This window comes from Leuresthes tenuis, unplaced genomic scaffold (genome assembly GCF_036924035.1).
Source record: "Leuresthes tenuis unplaced genomic scaffold, fLeuTen1.0.hap1 SCAF_9, whole genome shotgun sequence".
Lineage (NCBI taxonomy): Eukaryota > Metazoa > Chordata > Actinopteri > Atheriniformes > Atherinopsidae > Leuresthes > Leuresthes tenuis.
Window position 1 is genome coordinate 18,174,712 of NW_027325363.1, and position 18,753 is coordinate 18,193,464.

The window sequence follows — 18,753 nt, forward strand, 5'->3', positions numbered from 1 at the left end:
ACTTTATTTGCTTTAGCTGATTAATAAATAACCTCTTAATTTATGTTCCAGGGGAGCGTGGTTTATTTAACGTGGCCTGAACAACATTGATAATAGACAGGTCATAACGGCCAATGAGAGCAATTTGATCAGGGCACTGCCCTGTGGTAGCCAATGAACGACAAGAGGGGGCGGGACATGGTTGCGGCGCCACTTGCTGCCGGGGAAACGGAGTGTTCAGGCTCTACGGAATTGTGCCGGTGGACTAGAAACTCCCGCCATTTCGGCAGAGAATTAACCTCTTGTTTGATTCAGGTTACTTCTCGTAACACTTACGAATGCTGTTGTCTGTTAACACGTAACTTCGATTGCACGCACATTCAGCGACAACAGTTTAAACCAGAACAGGACTAAATTGCAAAGACTTGTTTGGGACTGTGGAGTGTCAGAGCTCTGCTGAACTGAGCTTTGGTTGTTGCCGCGAGTTTGATTTCGGTGTGGTTCGCATCCTTTCGTGCTTATCTGAAGGAGCTAAAAGTTTCTCAACTATCTCGGGACACAACTCCGGTAACACCTTCTACATCTTAAGACACTTTGTAAAACAAGTATGACACCGCGGCAAGAGAAGCTTAGGATGGTGGGATGAGGACGGCGGCAAGAAGCGCACTGTTATTGTTGTGCAACGAGATAGCGTTCAACCTGCTAGCTAACGAGCTAGCTGCTACACGTTGAGTGCCGGGCCTGCCGGCGGTAACGTGAGACGTGCTATCTCTCGGCAGAAGTATTACGGACACTTGGATACATGCTAAGGTCATATCATTCGGTTTTATCTTACTAGTTTACTGTTAAAATAAAATCAAATTTACCTCCGGCAATCGTGCCATCTCTGGATTTGATATGGCACCGCTTTTGGGCCGGAAACCGTACCCACTGGCTAAGCCGTTAGCCGAGCCACCAGGCCCGGGAGAGGAGGTCTACATCATCGAGCACACCAAGGAGGCCTTCAGGAACAAAGAGTATCCTTTAACGTGATGTTGATGCTTTGATTTGACTTAACAAGCTAGCCGTTATGCTACGCGTCAGGTTTTATTAATTTGTATGTCTAAATTGATGGTCACACAATTTCACGTTATGCACTGACTTGCTGGCTAAAGAATTTGACATTACCTGACATTTCCCCCCCTTAACTATTTCACCGCATGCACACAGTTTACATTGAGTGACAGACTGGTTAGCTAACATCTACACAGCTTTGCTAATCAGCTCAGTGTTGCTATTAGTTGACTATTTATCGAGTTCGTGAGAAATATGCGGTTTTAAGTGGCATGGAGGCACATACATTGTTTTTTAAGATGTGAATTGTGTTTCACTTTCATCTTTTATGGATCCGCTGTCAGCTCCTAATGCTAACATGGTTAGCTAGCACGCTGTTAACGTAATGTATCCCATTATGTCACAATAGCTCCTCGATAGCCTCCACAGACTGAGGCGGCTGCCTCGCTGACTTCAGTTAGCTTGTGTTAGCAAACAACCCTCTTTAGCTCAGTTTGTATCCTAAAGTACAACCGTAGCTGAAACCAGATCGGTGTTTTGTTACAGCTTTATTATTTTTTTCCCCATTCTTCATTGGCTGCCTCTAGTGTAATAGTTGTGTAACTAAACCCGCTTGTTTGTTGGTTGTTTATAAGTGTAACAACCGTCAGAGGTCCGTAGCTGTCAGCAAGGTTATGTAGCCAATTGTGTCCGCTCAATTTGACACAATTTAAGTTGTGGGTTAAGTGCTCTGAGATGTGATCGTGAATCCCTAGGTTATATAGCTGCTGTAAATGAGGATTCGTCTTTTGACATTCATGTGATGTTCAGTGTACTTGCACGTATATGCCTTATGATTTTGATGTTTGGTTTGATTTGCTTGAGCCTGCACATGTAACTTTTCTAACTCTAATCACATCACAAATGTGACTTGGGAACTGTTGAGCCGTGTAGAAATCATCAGGGGTGCCTGTGTAAAATGTTGGAAACTACTCATATGTGTGTGTTTCTGCTTTCAGACAGAACTTTTGCTCCTTTTAATAGATGTTTAGTGCTGATCTTCCATTTTGTATTCTTACCCAACTGCCTAAACTTTCCCCCGGCGTTGTTTGAGATGAAGCATCCAGTTTGTGTGCTGTATGACGGGTCTCCCACGTCCTGTGGTCACCGCAGTCTTTCTCAAACTTTTTCTCGTGTGCCCTCCCTCATGAACCTGCCACACACCCGGCCATTTTTATCAGTCAGTGATAATCCTAAGAAGTTCTATGAATAAAAGGGTTGAACTGTAGTGAAAGGTCTGTAGTTACATCAGCAAACACTGTTATTTATTTTGCTTGTATTAGTTCTGATGGTTCAGCCTTATTTTCTCTAGCTAACCACTTCCCTGTGGCTGTATGGCATTCAGTTTGAGAATCACTACGTTACTAGCGTAAATGACTCAGATGTTTAACCATGGCGGGATGTACATATAGTCTAAATGGGAGACTGTTTAAGTCTGAATGCTGTACTTTCCTTGACAACATGTTCTACAGAGAGTATGAGGCACGCTTGCAGAGGTATAGTGAACGCATCTGGACATGCAAGAGTACCGGAAGCCTCCAGCTCACTCACAAGGAAGCATGGGAGGAGGAACAAGAAGTCACAGAACTGTTAGTATTAATAGCCATCAATCTGATCCATGACGATTTCAGTCTCTGGTCTATATAGATTTTGCAAAGACTGTTGCATGAATGTAGGGTCCATAGGTTAAGCTTGTAGGTGGTAATACTTTGCCTTCAGATAACCAGCAGAATTCCAGTTAAATCTTACTGTGTTAATAACTGCCTACCATTTATATCAGCTCTGCTATATAAAGAGGATCGTCTCTAGCATAACTTAGACAAAGAACCACACTCTGCCAGTGAAGGTCACCTGTTATGATTGGGTAAATCTTTCACTCCTCTCAGTCTAGTCAGAGGCCGTGTGATTGAGTCATCCTTGAATCTGCGGTGCCGTGGTTTCAGTTCTCTGATCCTGATCTGAGAAAACCTTTGGGTGGGGAAAAAAAAAAGAAAAAAGGGGGACTGATCCCTCTTTGTCCACTTATCACCAAACTGGTGTTTAGAGGGCAAAAAAAAAAAAAGTCTGTGTTCTTGCAGCAAGAGGACGGTGAATCAGATTGTATGTGTGGCCCAAAGGAGATGTCATAGCCTAGACTGAGCGGGGCAGCGTTCAGCCGCCCAAAGCTCAAGTCACTCAGGATCATAAGCTGTGTTTAAGCTCTGTCTAATTATATCAGCCAGGAGATTTTACTCCCCCCTGCTGGCCTCTCTCAGACCTTTGTTTCCCTGTTGTTTAATACTCAGATCTCAACGATAGCAACTCCACAGAAGTCCAAAACTGTGTCGGTGATTAGTGTTCCATTTCAACTCAGGAGTACAGAATGATGGGATTCCAACTTTAAAACTACTCAATGCATAATTATACTGCCCATAATCTGTGTGCAGGCTTCAGGAGGAGTATCCCCAGTGGTTTGAGAAGCCAGTCCTCGAGATGGTGCACCACAACACGGTGTCTTTGGACAAACTGGTTGAAATGGCCTGGGTGGAAATCCTCACAAAGTACGCTGTGGATGAAGAGTGTGACTTCCTGGTTAGTTTGACTTCTGAAATGTTTAAACGTGTCTGTTCTATGACAAACATCTTATGATGCCTGTTGTATTTTTCAGTCCTATGTATAGCCACTGTTGATATTTCCTTTAAAGCCCTTTACAAATGTTTTGTTTATGAGTAATGTTCCTCTTAAGAGGCAGTTGGTTTCAGTTTCTTTAAAATGTGTAAACATTCAATGCCATAAGGTTTAGTATATCTGGCCTGTTATTCTGACACGTGAGACTTACAAGACTTTTCCACTTCAGGTGGGTAAGGATAAAAGTTTGCGAGGGAAAGTGGTAAAGATTCATCCCTTGGAAAACCCTGAAGGGGAGTCGGGGGAGAAGAAGCTTGAGGGGGCCTGTGACTCCCCATCCAGCGACAAGGAGAACGCAAGCCAGGAGAACCAGAGGAAAGAGCCTCCCCCCCGAGACGAGGAGAACAGGAGGGAGAGTCTGAGTAAGTACCAGTCAGTGGAGAACTTGTTGTTCAGTCATCTTTAAGGATGGTTAATATCAAGGACACTTGGCTAATGTTTGATTAAGCAGGCCTGTGATAGGCTGGTTTTGGTTGGATCAGATTTATTTCACCTGATTACGTTTTACTTAAACATTTCCTTTCTAAAATGTCGATTTGCTCGCTTCCAGGTGACAGAGCACGGCGTTCTCCGAGGAAACTCACCACTGCCATGAAAGAGGAAAAGAAGAGATGGGTGATGCCCAAATTTCTTCCTCATAAGTACGACGTAAAGCTCATCAATGAGGATAAGGTTTGTTCATACACTTCAATGGTAGATAAGTCAGTGTACTCATTATACTTGACAGCCTTTTCTGGAACATCCGTCTATAAATGCCGTGTAGGGTTTATAGTCGTTAGGTTAATACTGACTTTGATTTCCCTTTTGACTTCTGTCATAGGTGATCTGCGATGTCCCAGCAGACAGTCTTTATAGAACGGAGCGTCCTCCCACCAAAGAGATTATGCGCTACTTTATCAGGCACAACGCTCTGAGGCTGGGCAAAGGAGAAAGTGCTCCTTGGGTAGTTGAAGATGAACTGGTGAAAAAGTTTAACCTACCCAGCAAATTCAGCGACTTTCTTCTCGATCCACACAAGGTAATCCACTTATATTCTCTTTTATATGTTTAGAGTTTTAAAGTTTGGTCCCTTCTGGCTCACTTTTTCTTTTATTTGTCTGAAGTTTTTGGCAGAAAATCCCTCCTCAAAGCGTAAGAGCTTGACATCTCCTGAAGGTAAACCCAGCAAGAAGCTTAAGACGGCTGACACCCCTGGAGAGGATTCGGGAAATGAGAAGGCAGAGAAGAAGGGGAAAAAGAAGACGGATTCTCTCGGCATGCCCCTCAGTCCCACCATCTGGGGGCACATGCAGGTTAGTCGGCTCATTTCCACATTATGTTTTTCACGTGACATTAAATGATCGTGGTGGGGGGGTTAAAGCTTTGCTCAATGGGTTCTTGTGTCTTTATTTCAGAAAATAAAAATGAATGGTTCTCCTCTCAAGGTAAAGAATTCTGGGACTCCTAAGAAAGGAGACGGCAAAAGCTCGACTCCCTCCACTCCGAAATCTGGCAAGAAAACGGGGGACAAGAAAGAGGGAAAGAAAAGTGGGAAGAGCAGCGACAAAAAGCTCAATGTTCTCAAAGCCTCCAAAAAAGATGGCAAAGCTGGTGCTAAAAGTCCAAAGATGAAGCAGATGACTCTGCTACATCTGGCTAAGGGCACCCCTGCAGGGAGTCCTAAGAAGAGAGCCCGCAGTACTAGCCTGGGCACACCTAAACTTGGGAAACCACTGCACCCTATGGCTCTCCACCTCCTTCGTTACTATAAAGAGAACAAGGGAAAAGAGGATAAGAAGAACTCCCTCTCCTCCCTTATCTCCAAAGCTGCAAAAACCTTGTCTGCAGATGATCGCGGCCGCCTGCCAGAGGAGCTCAAAGAGCTGGTACAGAAACGCTGGGAGCTTCTGGAGCAGAAGAAACGATGGGCGGCCATGAGTGAGGAGGAGAGGAAGGAGGAGATGAAGAAGAAGCGTCAGGAACTCAAAGAGAAGCTGAGGGAAAAGGCGAAGGAGAGACGCGAGAAGGAGATGCTGGTCCGCCGCGAACAATCGCGCAGATACGAGGACCAAGAGATCGAAGGTGGCAAGACCCTGCCGACATTCAAGCTTGTGGACATGCCTGAAGGGCTGCCCAACACCCTGTTTGGCAGTGTTGCTATGGTTGTGGACTTTCTTCACTGCTATGCAGGGCTCCTAATGCCAAATGACCAATATCCCATCACAGCAGTGGCTCTGATGGAGGCCCTGGCGGGGGAACGGTCCGGCTTCCTCTACCTGAACCGTGTGCTGGTGGTGCTGCTTCAGACGCTGCTGCAGGATGAGCTGGCTGAAGGCTACAGCGAGCTCGACATGCCTTTATCTGAGATTCCTCTTACTATGTACTCTGCGTCGGAGCTGGCGCGGTTGTGCCTGCGACCGTGCGACGCTCACGGCGAGGAAAGCGCCCAGGGATCTGAGGACATGGCGGCCGTGGGCGGCTACGACGACGTGGTGACCAGCGAGTTCCTGGAGAAGCTTGAAACATTCGAAGTGTTTGAGCTGAGCTCCGAGGACAAGGTCAACCTGTTGGTGGCTTTGTGCCACCGTATCCTTATGACTTACTCAGTGGAAGACCACGTTGATGCAATGCAGCAACGGTCCGCCGAGCTTTGGAAGGAGCGTCTGGCAATGCTGAAAGAGGTCAATGACCGCAAGAAGGCTGAGAGGAAAATGCGAAAGGAGATGGAGAGCAAAGGTAGGCGGGTTCATTCGGGGTTTCCCTGTGTTTGATTTGTAAGTCATGTAGATTCTACGGTGTTCACCTCCTCCTTTCCATAGAGCAATAACTTAATAAAGCAATGTCTGCATTTTCTGGGCTCAAAGGTGAGAAGAAAAAAGAGGGGGGTGCTAAGAAGGAGAACAAGAAAGAAGTCAAAGTGGAGCCAGAGCCGGAGCCTGAGGATATGATCAGTTCAGTGAAGAGCCGGCGGCTGATGGCTATGCAGGCCAAGAAGGAGAAGGAGGAGCTGGACAGACAGAACAAAGGTAAACTGCAGCGGTTTAGCCGCTCCAAAATGGGCTTTCTGTGAAAAATGCAAAACGATCGTCATTATTATTCACTCGAGATGCGTAATGGCAATGGTGTTGTTCTTCTCCAGAGCGGATGGAGAAGGAGGCAGAGGAGGAACGGATGCGGAGACAGAGAGCTGCCGCAGAGCGAGCCTTTCAGGATGGAATAACCAAAGCCAGACTTGTGATGCGCCGGAGTCAGCTCGGTACAGACAGAAATCATAACAGGTTGGTATTGCACGCGCATGTCGCATCGTGTTATATATTGCATAGGATACAAACACAAACATGTTCGGTGGGAAAGAAGCAGATTGTAAACAAAAGTCTTTCTCTGTAGCTGTCTTTTATCAATGTTCTCAGACATTGGCTCAATATATGTTTGAATTAAATACTTCGGGCTCCTCAGTGTATGTAAAACAAATGTAAGAACTTCTAAGTCTATTAGTAACCCTAACCATGGTGTTTTTTTGTTTTTTGAAGATACTGGGTTTTCTCTGACGTGGTTCCTGGTCTGTACATCGAGAAAGGCTGGGTCCACGAGAGCATCGACTACAGCTTCACTCCTCCACCTGAGGAGAAGCCGACGGAGCCTGAGGTGGAGGAAGAGGAGGAAGTTGAGGCTGCCGCTGCTCCCGATTCACAAGGTACAGTAGAGTCAGTTCTCTACATAATGCTAGAAACATTCAGGGGATTTCTTTTAAAAGTGGAGAGTTTGAACTCGTAAAGTCACGGTGTGTTCTATTTCTAAAACACACATGGATTTTTGAAACTATCATTTCGCTTATGTTGAAGGAGCTGAAAAGGATGATGGGAGTATAGACGGTGCTGTGAGTGAAGGAGCCCAGCAGGGAGCAGCACCAGATATCTGTATTGAAACTACTGTTCCCAAGCAGGGACAGAACCTTTGGTGAGAGCCTGCGTCTCGTCTGTTTTGTCCTCGTTTCTAACTCGCTCTTTTCAGCTTTCTAACTTCCCTGCTTTTTGAATCCAGGTTTGTTGTTGACAACTCAACTGAGCTGGACGAGCTGGTGGAAAGTCTTCATTCTCAGGGGGTCAGAGAAAGTGAACTGAAGGCAAAGATCCAGAGCAGGTGAATGGCCTCTTATTATAGGAGATAATTACTTTAGCATACAGGCATCTATTCCTGTGACTTTATCAGCTTATCGCAGTCTCTTGGAGGGATGTTGCAAAACGCTGTTTAGAGTTTTGCTTTCTGGAACCTTTTATCTGGAAACCAACAGCAAACCTACTCGGCTGTTTAGAAAGCTTTAGATTATAATGCACAGGGAAACTGCAGGGACAAATTAAACATGAAGCTGAATTTGAAATTTCGCTGTTTCAGGTATCAGGACATCCTACACTCCATCCATTTGGCCCGTAAGAGCAAACTGGGCCTCAGGACCTGTGATGGCTACGCAGAGCTGCTCAAATTCATGCGTAGTGACATCCAGGAAATCGCCTCAAGACTCCAGAAAGGAGGCCTGGGATACCTTGATGACAACATAGACATTGAGGATCAGGTGAGTCTGACTTCACTCTATTTCAACACTTATGTTCACTCAGGACTGTCTAATTTTTCACAACCTTCTTTCACCTCATAGATATTCATACCTGTCAGGATAAAACATTAAACCGGCTGGAAAAATTGCTGCATTTAGATTATGTATATTACTAAGTAGTTGGTTTGGAAGAATCTGAGGAAATTTAATGGCCGATTTGTTTTTGCACGTATCCCAAAAGTGTTTAACTGCGTTACAAACTATTAAAACCTACAAAGACTTTAAAATTGATCCGTTTTAGTTGTTTTTGTGAAGCAGACGCTTTATTATCCAGCACCACTGATTGTTAGAGCCTCTTGTCATATGTCTAAGTCATATCTTCATCTTCATCTTTCAGTTGAAAGACATGGAGAGCTTGAAAGACTTTGGTGAGTGCGTCATCACTATTCAGGCCTGTGTAATCAAGAAGTTCCTGCAGGGGTTCATGGCCCCTAAGCAGAAAAAGAAGAAAAAGCAGGGAGGCGAGGAAAGCAGCAAGGCTGAAGAGGTGGATGAGGAGAAGAGACTGGCAGAGGAGGCCAGGGTAAGAGACCAGAGATCATTCCCATCAAAAAGATATTTTAAAAAAGAGCAGAAGAAAAAAACTAACCCACCTACATTATCAAGTGAAAGCCAAGTAAATAAATGTGCAATGCTCAACCTTTCCCATTAGGTAGCGACAGCGGTGGAGAAGTGGAAGACGGCTATCAGGGAAGCTCAGACCTTTTCCCGCATGCACGTGCTGCTGGGAATGTTGGATGCGTGCATAAAGTGGGACATGTCTGCTGAGAATGCTCGCTGCAAAGTGTGTCGCAGGAAAGGTGAGAAATGTCCCCCGCTGTTAGCTTTGAGTGTACACTGACGAACACGGGAAGCTCTGCGTTGTCACTTAGGTTTCTGTTCTCTGACTGTAATTCCATGCAGTTCATAAACTAAGGGGGTCTGAGACCTCAACACAGCCAGTGACAGGCAGAAATAGGCTTTTTTTTTTTTTCTTTTCTTCCCGGTACCAAATTTGCTGAATTACTGTGTTATCTGCATTAAAACTTGGCCAATCGTAGACCGGTCAGTGATGCTCTACCCAAACGACTTTCCACTCCCTGTTCAGTGCTCGGGCAGAACTCGTCTGTGCTGAGGCTGATGGAGTCTAGGACCAGATCCAGACAGGGCTGCAGCAGCATGAAGCTCAGAGCAGAACAGACTAGTTGTGTCAGACAGGTCTACATACAGCGTCAACCGCTCCGCCAGCCTGCAGGTGAACCTGTAGTGATAAGAGAACAGAAAGTTGGACACAAGGAAAATGCATTGGAGATGCGTGGGTCCTTTCAGGGAGTGAAGACCTGAAAAATCGAGAGGATTTCGGAAGAAAAATGTGGGAATACCACATCATTTCGAGATAAAACTTGGCTTAAAAATAGAGGAACTCTTTCTCAGTCTTACAGTTTGTTCTTATCTCTTCAAGGTGATGATGAGAAACTCATCCTCTGTGATGAGTGCAACAAGGCCTTCCATTTATTCTGCCTGCGACCGGCTCTGTACCGCATTCCAGCTGGAGAGTGGCTGTGCCCGGCCTGCCAGCCCACCGTGGCCAGACGTGGCTCCCGTTCAAGGTAACTGCCGGCCTCTTCCACATTTTCCATATGAGCTGTTGATTACTCAGTCAGAAGTCTGGAAGTAGCACTTCGGTTAACATGTTACAGGCGCTGTTGTTTGGTTTAGAGGTTAAACCAAATTATCTGCGTGTACACATTACACTGTAATATGTTCACACTGCATTAAGATTAGTTAGGGTCCTGTCGCCATAACAACTGAGAAGAAAACGGTGCGCTTCATAGGAAATAACTTTTGTTGGTCAGATACCCCACACACAGGCAAGCAGAACCATTAAAACCATTCTTTATGTTTTACCTCACTTGTTTGCTTTTGTTCTGTCTCACTTTTTTTTTTCTTTTTTCTTTGTAAGTCGTATAAAAAGTTTTGAACTTTTCACCTGCAGGAACTATAACCAAGACACAGATGAAGAAGAGAGCGAGGAGGAGTCTGAAGAGGAAGACTCCGAGGAGGATGAAGAGGATGAGGAGGAGAATGACTACAAAGCCATGGGGCACAGCTGTGAGTATCTTCAAATCAAACCAACTCGCCGTCACCCACCCGATGACACAAAGTTCCTCTGTCCGTGTAACCGCTCGGCTCAAAAAGTCTGGGCCCGGCCAGGTTGTCTGTAACTCTTTAACACGTGCCGGCTCGGTATTGGAATGCATGTCGTCGGTGTGCTGCGTTTCACATTATTACAAACTATGGCGTGAGACAAAGAATACAGTAAGGAGGGGGGAGTCATCTAAAAGCAGATCTGTTGGTTTTGGTTAAAGGGATCTTTGGTGCAAATGGAATGAGAGGAATGCTGAGGGGGGGGATTTCAGCCCATGTTTTCTTTCTGTCTCTATTGTCTGTGTGTTGCCATGTAGCTCAGGTCAGGTCTGAACCTTGCTTTGAATGTCTCACTCTGGCTTAACTGAGGGTATGTGGCAGGATGATCCCCCCCTGTCAGCTCTGGCCTGCTGGTCAAATTGAACAATAAAGAAATTCAGCACATCAGTTCATGGGAGGACGTTGGTGCACCTATGAGCTGATTATTTTTGTCATTTCTAATGTGCACTTCGGCTACAGCCGAGCACTTAAACCATCGGGATGTAGACTTGGATCTGTGCACCCTAAAATATCCACAATGCAACTGGGCATCGGTTGAGCTAATGTTTAGGTCTTCTTTACCAGCATTGGCCTGTGTAGAAGCTGATGTCTTCTAGTCTTTATGTGGTCCTCATCACTTCATTCTTGCTTTACAGTGAGACCAAGGAAAAAAACGAAGCAGTCCTCATCGCGCCAGAAAAGCTCCAAGAGCAAATCCAAGAAGCCGACCTCCTCCAGCAGTCAGAGCAAGCAGAGGACGGGTCCCAACAGCCCAGCAGACATCGAGGAACTGGTAAGAAATCCCATTCATTTAAGAATGGGGGCGGGTAAATACATTTGGCAGAAACTGCATTATATCCCAGGGCTCTGCAGATGTTTGTCATCAACATTTGGTTCCTAACGGTTGCTGTTGCTCGTTTCTGCAGGTGCGACAAAGTTCCCAAACTGGCGTTCGCAGGCAGGTGCTGGAGCTGGAGAGGTGTGAGGAAATCCTCAAGAAACTGATGAAGTTCCGCTACAGCTGGCCTTTCAGGTGAGCAAAAAATGTCATCGGGTTTCACTCTTACGGAGAGGTGGAGCTACCCAACGACGTGGGTATCGACTGTTTGTAACGCTAACATCTGCCAAAGTTCTGAAAACCCAGCAAGTAGTAGATCCTGCTGGAGTGGGTTCCCCCGAGGATGACATTTTCACACAATGTGAAAACGAGACTCGGTATGTTGTCTGGCAAGAATTAAGCCATGACAGCCACAGCCAAAACCTCGCCGGTGCTGTTTTCACCCTTTGAGACGGTATATGTGTGTTTCCGTGTGTTTGTGTTGTCATGGCAAATTGTTGTGTTGGAGACCAACTAAAGCAGGAATACCACAAAGGTTTTTTTTGGGTACTTTGGCAGGTGTCCGGTCAGCATGTACTTTTGTGTAGTGCTTTCATCATCACGTTCTAAAGCAAAGAGAGAGGAAAAAGACGCACCATTGCACAACCCTGTGGGAAGACGCCATGTTGCTGTTTTGCTAAATTAACTTTGGACCCCTCCGGGTACTCCGGCTTCCTCCCACCGTTCAAAAACATGCATGTTAGGTTAATGTAATGTTCATGCAAAAAACTGATGGGAACCCTGGCAGGTTAAATGAACCCTGAACTTAAGTTGTTCAAGAATCTGATCAAATGTGCCAGAAAAGGGATATGAAGCTTTTTTTTTTTTTCTTTTGTTGTTTTTGGTGTTCCTGAGAATTAGGTGTTGAGAGGGATGTGTTACTGTGAAGCCAATGAATGAAATATCACTAATACCTGCATGCTTTGCCCCCCTTCAGGGAGCCGGTTTCCCCAGAGGAGGCAGAAGACTATCTGGACATCATCTCCCAACCCATGGATTTCCAGACGATGCTGGGCAAGTTCAGCCAGGGTTCATACCGCCACGCCCAGGACTTCCTGGAGGACATGAAGCTGGTCTTCGCCAATGCAGAGGAGTACAACCAGCAGGGCAGCACGGTGCTCTCCTGTATGGTCAAGACAGAGCAGACGTTGACAGAGCTGCTTCAGAAGCTGCTGCCTGGCCTCAGCTACCTCCGCCGGCGCTCTCGCAAACGCGTCAGCCAAGCCCAAGCCACTTCTGAGGAGGAGGAGGAGGAAGATGAAGAACAGGAAGATGAAGAACAGGAAGAGGAGCCCAAGAAGAAGATGCAGAATGGCAAGTCAGACGGGAGGAAAACCAGAAATACTCGGAGACAGAAGAATGAGGAGAGCGAAAGCGAGGATGAGGAGGAGGAAGATGATGACGATGACGACGAAGAGGATGACGATGGCAGGAGAAGAAGTAAGAGGACCTCTGCCACCTCAGGCAGGAAAGATTACAGGGAGCAGGATAGCGATGACGAGCGGGACGCACGAAGAACTCGTCAGCGGGGGGGTCGGGGCGACACCGACGGGGCGAGCAGCGACGAGGAGCGATCCAGCCAGCAGCGACATTCCAAGAGGCAGAAACGCTCGTGAAATCCAGGGTGCTGCTTTGTTTTTCATCTCTTTATTTGCTTTAAAACATCTGTCCCGCTCCCCTGAAAAGTGACCACACACCCTCCTCCTCCTCTCCTCCCCCTCCTCCTCCCCCCACAGCCAGCACCACCGACTCCTCAGAAGGACTCTGCATCCTTTTCTGTTTTGTGTTGTTGAATTTGTTCATATTTTGAAAACAAAGAGAAGAAAACCAATTTATATTTGTAACCTGTTTAAATATTGGTAATATGTTTTTGTTTCTTTGTTAAGTCTTTATCAGCCGAGGAAAAATTTGATATTTACAATGATGGCGTTGATCCTCTTTAGCTTTTTACGACTCTTTTGATTTAAAAATTTCTATTCCAAGTCGGCATCCTCGCACACGAGTATCACTTGGCTTCACTGCTGTCCGTTTAAAGTTCCTCGCTCTGAACATCAGTGCAGTGTAACGAGGTTTAGTCACAGATGGTAAAACCACCACCTCGGGGGTATTTTTCAGCTGCCAGATGTGTCTCCCACAGGCATCTGTTAAATGTTCCGGTGTTTTTAACTCACTACACGAGATGGTCCACATGTACCTAACCCCCCCCCCCCCCCCTTTTTTTTTTGTGCTTAAAAACATTGCCGATGGCTGTCACCTCACCTGTAAATTGCCCTTTTTAACAAAGCATCTAGTCACCAAGCTTACCTTTTTGGTTATTTCAAACCTACCTTTTTTTCTTTTTTTTTTTTTTTAAACTAGCTGTAGCTTTTCTTTTTTTTTTCTTTTTCTCGTCTCCTCCTTCTTTCCCCAAACCCACGATCGAAGTCGTGGTGAATAACTACATTGAAACCCTTCGATCACACTTGGTTACATCATGACATTGATTTAAAACGACTAAAAATGTGTTTGAGCGCAGCTCGCGGCGCCGGGACGTTTTCAGGAACCTGACTCGGAGTCTCGTCTTTGCTCGTAGAGCTGCGTGGCCTCTTCCTCCTCCTCCTCCTCCTCCTCCTCCGTAGTGCCCTGCCACTTTAAAACACCCGGTACCTCAACTGAACCACCAGTTTGCACTCCTATGTAAAGTGTACCTATTATGCCAGCAGCTGCAGGACCATACTTTTAAGATTATGTGCATAAACATTTGTAAACAGTGTTTAAAACAACCAATGTGATGTTTTGTTAAGAAAAATGGGCATTTTTGAATATTTGATATTTTTTGCACATTTTATTTGGTATTGTAAATGATAACTTGTTGGATCGTAATCGCATCCAGTAAATTGCAAGGTTGAACCAGGGCTCTCTCCCAGTCCGCCCGGAGAACGCGTCCGAGTTGTTTTCCTCGCCGCGCTCGGAGCAGAAATCGGCACTTGTACATTTTGTAACCAACGTAATATCTCTGTCGTTCAGTTCAATGGATTTAGGGATGCGAACGCGTGGGCTAAGCAGCTCCTCAGAGGAATTTGAAGGCTTTCCAGCACGCTATCCTGGTTCGGTCACCTGGTGGCGCCCTATCCCTGCTCTTTGAGAGCCTGATGGTTCAGATGCATCCAGTCACAGCGCTGCTGGCTGGGCTCTAACATCTGACTCACTGCTTTGTGCTCTCGCTGGGTTTCAAAGGGCAGGGGAGCCTTCACAGTGCTGGTGTTTTGTAGGAACTTCTGCAGACTCATTTTTATAGTAAACACAATAGCCACTAAATGGAAGAACTCCATCTCGAATGTGGAGAAGTTCTATTAGGGCGAGGTTGCCAGCATTGTGGGTGTATATATATATATTTGTGTATACTGATAAGGCAGTGGTTGGGTTGCCCTCTTCTGTCTGTACTGTGCTGTGCTGTTTGCTTGTGTTTTACTTGTGCTGTTATCAACCAGACTTTCCCGTTTCCCATTTGGCCACTAATTATTTTTACCCAGTCCGTTGTATTTGATTGAAATTTGGCTTTATTCCCGACATGGCAAACCATCGTTGGAAATCGCTGGTCTAATCGTTTGACTTCTTAACAAACAAGCAAAAGGTGACTGCCCTTCTCCAAGTGAGATCCGACTGTAAATGCTTTCTTTATTATTGGAGGAACTGCAAAATTCTTTTACACTTCCTTTTTTATATATATATTTATAGTCTAAAGCTGGGTTTGGGCAGGTTCGGAGGACTTACATGTAAAGAATTTCCAATAAAGGCTATGGACAAATATTCCAGTTCTCCCTGATTTATTTGTGCTGAGTTGATGAGTGCCCCACCCCCACCCCGGGTCAGAAATCACTGCCATCTGTAATCCTTGACGAGACCATAAAAAGGGAGGAAAGCGGCCTGGCCTTGATGACTGACTTATGTCTTTACTTTTTAATAAAACATCAAACGGTCGGGCCTCTCTCTGGTGTCGCCTCTTTACTCAGAGCCACTGTGTTGTTGCTCTCAAACGTGACGTGTTGAAGCCAAAGCTGATCTACAGTAAATGATGGAATCACTCATCCGCAGGAGAACGAGCAGTTCTGTCACGAAAACGTATCGTTCAGATCCCACCTTGACTTAGGGTGGCATCTGAACTAGTTGTGGACGAGGCGGAAGGAAAAACTCCAGGGTGAGGGCAGCCTGACCCCGTTTCATGTGTCTTCTCAGGTAGTAGATGCCAGCTGTGATATATGGGGGAGAGGAGAGTGCGAGGAGGACTGCAAGACCTTATGAAATATCTCGTAGTGAGGTGGTGACAGCCTGTGAGCCATCTGTAATTTGGCAACAGGTGTAGAGGCTAAGATGGATCAGAGTAAAGGTCAGAGATGTGAAAAGTCAGTGGAAACAGCTCTTGATTAGTGGCAGTTCAAACAAGACCTCAGCTGCATTCAGCTATCATAAACCTTAAATGATCTTTCACTTTCTTGACTTTTATTGGCTTTCCTGCATTTCAGTGAAATCCAGTAGAACTAAGTTGGGTCAATTAAATCAATCCACACATGAATACTCGCTACACTTTGAGCTTTAAAAGAGGAAAAAGGCTGCAGGTCCCATAAGCTTCCCAAAAGAGAAAAGTTGAAAAGCAGACTGATGTCATAATGAAGCATAAGCCTTAAGGAGGAATCACATAGTCTCTGCTGTTGTTAATTCTCAGGCACAGTTTCAACTCGGCTTAACTGTTTTCCCGAACAGTGCTTTAAACCAAAACGAACCCTCCGCGCTTTGAATGAACTTCTGCTGAACCCTGAGAAGTGGATCGCTTTTCTCTCAGGACTCTCTTTAGCACCGACGAATCCGTCGGTTACTCGAATGAAACGGAATACAGTTGAGATATAGTAGAAGCTGGGAGTCCTTATCGGTCTCTTTCCAAACTGCGCGAAACGCGTCACTCCTCGCACGGTCCATCCCGCACAGTGGAACACGCGCGAGTCACCCGGCTCTCCCTGCTGAGGGCAGATCGCTGCTTGCACAGGTACGGGGGGCCAAAAGGTCCAGACAAAGTTCAAGCGCAAGTAAATAAAGTGAAAGCGTCCCTCGCCGTGTCTCGATGGGGCTCTTATTAATAGCCTGGCATCACGCTGAACTTTCTTAGCCATGCTGATGACATGGCGCAATGTTTCGGACTGAAATATCTCAACAGCTATTGGATGGATTGCTGTGAAATTTGTTGACATAATTGCCTCCCTCTGGACGAAACGTTTTATATGATGCCACGTGTAGGGCAGAATGAATCCATCAATTCTACTTTGAATTTAGCAACCAAATTACTGTTAAACATCACAACTCATCGCTTACTCTGACTGTTTCTTTGTTTTTTTTCTCCTTTTTTTAATTTCTGAGCTACAAACACACAATTTCTACAATCTTGACGTTTATTGGGTTTAGATTCTGGTATCAGACATACTGGATGGCAATGAACTGTTTGGGTATTTCTAACTGCAGCAGTAGCGCGTGGTTTGAAATCCAGGAAACAGCACATTGACTCGAGTATGAGGAATTACCATGAATTTATCAGGGTTTGTTGCCCCCGCAGTTACATCACACACAGTGCCCGACAAAAACCGGTGGCAGATCGTGATCTCTCTCTTGATCGAGCAAACTCTCAGAGTGATCTTTGAACCCAGGACAAACTGACAGAAGCGGAGAGTGAGACATCCATCCACACACAGCGCTGGGATGTGTACGAAGAGAGCAGAGCAGCCTTCCCCCATGCAAATATTTACCTCTGGTCCCAGACGGGCCAGAGGTCGTGAGGCACGACGCGTGTCTCGCGCTCTCATTCCAAACTGAGATGAACCTGACCATGTTGCTTAGTTTAGGTCAATAAAGGGTCAATTGATTGTTTGGTGATAAAATGGTCCATTACGGACATGTTCTGACCGCTATAGAGAGTCTACCTGTGCTGTATGTGAGGGGTGATGTCAAGGTAAAAGGTGCAGGAGGCAGGACATCCAACGCCTAAAAAGAAATACAAATGGTCCATAGATTTCTAAGCCAAATTTGTGTCAAGACACATGAGACCTTTCCACCTAGCCTGCGAGTTTTATATTTCATTTTACATGTATGTGTTTACCTCCCCTCCTTACAATGTTCCTGTAGTGTCTTGTTGGACACATTCAGCTTGTATTGTTCCACATTTGTAATAGTTTATATGAAACATAAAATGACCTCATTTCATCCATAAGGGAAATACGAGATTGGAAACGATACCTCCATATCAACTAGCAGAGTCTTTCTTTCTTTCTGAACAAAGTGAAACTGACCACATTGATGTTATCGCTGCATTTTTGGCAACTGAAAAAGAGAGTTGAAAAAAGTTTAAAGACATCCAGATCACAAATGAGCCACTTTTGGCACAGAACTGTTGAAATCACAGTGAGTGTGGATTTAAGCTGCACATCTTATATATTTACAGTTGTTTGTGCAGTATATAATTGAAGGAATAATGACTAAACTGCTTGGACTAAAGGCAGTCTGCATTTAGCCAAAAGAGGGTAATGGCTAGACTCATGTTTAGCGCTCACTGGGATGTTAAAAAAGAGAGAGAAAAATGGCTACTTCATAATTTGGCAAGAAACGTCTAAGTTTAAGTTAGAATTGTCTGATTGTTTCCGTGTCGACTCTCACCAACATGTTTGAACTTTTGCCATCTGCAGTTGCATGGTTTTCCTTAGTGTGTTTGTGTTAAACGAGAATTCTCCTTCGCCATTTTGGATGTTTGCATTCATTCAGTTTTACGCCTTTTATGGAAACATCAGCAACATGCACATTCACTTAAACAGAAACTCAGCTCTAGTCACACACGGGCTGATTCAAACATTACCCGCACCTTGTTCTGGGGAGCTGGCATGTTCAAGTTCTGTCAACGTCTGGTCTGACCAGTTGGGACATACAGCTCCTCCAAGTACTGTCTTAAAAATGTCAGGGCTACTGTTTGAAAAAAATTATGATTAATAGTTGTCACACTTTGACTCTGGAGAATATCATAAAACATCTTCGTAAGCTCCATTTAATGTTTCAAACATGTCTACAACTTGAGATGCTGTTATATTGAGGCCTACTTTGCCTCACAAAACGACACAGCGACTCAAACTTGTAATCGCGGTGCATGAAGGGACTTCTGAGCTGTAGGGGTAAACTCAATTTGTGTCATATCACGGCACGCATCAGAATGAGCTCAGTCAATGGTCTATCATGCTGGCAGCTGCAGGAATGCACAATGAGAAAATGAGGACAAGGGGGGAATAGAGACAGAAATATCCTGACAGGCTGCCAGAACAGAGAGAAGCGAAGTAACAGAATCATTTACAGAGCGTAAAGGTGCCTTAAAAATGAA

General features: G+C 45.3%; 1 protein-coding gene across 2 annotated transcripts; it reads left to right on the forward strand.

Moving 5' to 3' along the window:
- Positions 1-191: 191 nt before the first annotated feature.
- On the forward strand, positions 192-15,158 carry baz1b (bromodomain adjacent to zinc finger domain, 1B). Of its 2 annotated transcripts, none has more exons than XM_072392637.1 (21): positions 192-995; positions 2,544-2,660; positions 3,498-3,642; positions 3,908-4,100; positions 4,289-4,410; positions 4,559-4,756; positions 4,842-5,030; positions 5,163-6,453; positions 6,582-6,743; positions 6,857-6,995; positions 7,248-7,411; positions 7,560-7,674; positions 7,759-7,857; positions 8,110-8,287; positions 8,664-8,849; positions 8,979-9,126; positions 9,768-9,915; positions 10,302-10,417; positions 11,149-11,285; positions 11,419-11,525; positions 12,307-15,158. In XM_072392637.1, exons 1-21 carry the CDS (start codon positions 877-879, stop codon positions 12,983-12,985), a joined length of 4,752 nt encoding a protein of 1,583 aa, XP_072248738.1. In that variant the 5' UTR covers positions 192-876; the 3' UTR covers positions 12,986-15,158. The 2 variants fall into 2 exon arrangements, with proteins under 2 accessions (XP_072248738.1, XP_072248737.1); XM_072392636.1 differs by having other exon boundaries at positions 193-995; positions 5,133-6,453.
- The last annotated feature ends 3,595 nt before the right edge of the window (positions 15,159-18,753 follow it).

Coding starts and splice junctions, on each gene's coding strand:
- baz1b (XM_072392636.1), top strand. CDS start 877: ATGGCACCGCTTTTGGGCCGGAAACCGTACCCACTGGCTAAGCCGTTA. Junction 3,643..3,907: donor ATGAAGAGTGTGACTTCCTG/GTTAGTTTGACT, acceptor TTTCCACTTCAG/GTGGGTAAGGATAAAAGTTT. Junction 10,418..11,148: donor CAAAGCCATGGGGCACAGCT/GTGAGTATCTTC, acceptor CTTGCTTTACAG/TGAGACCAAGGAAAAAAACG.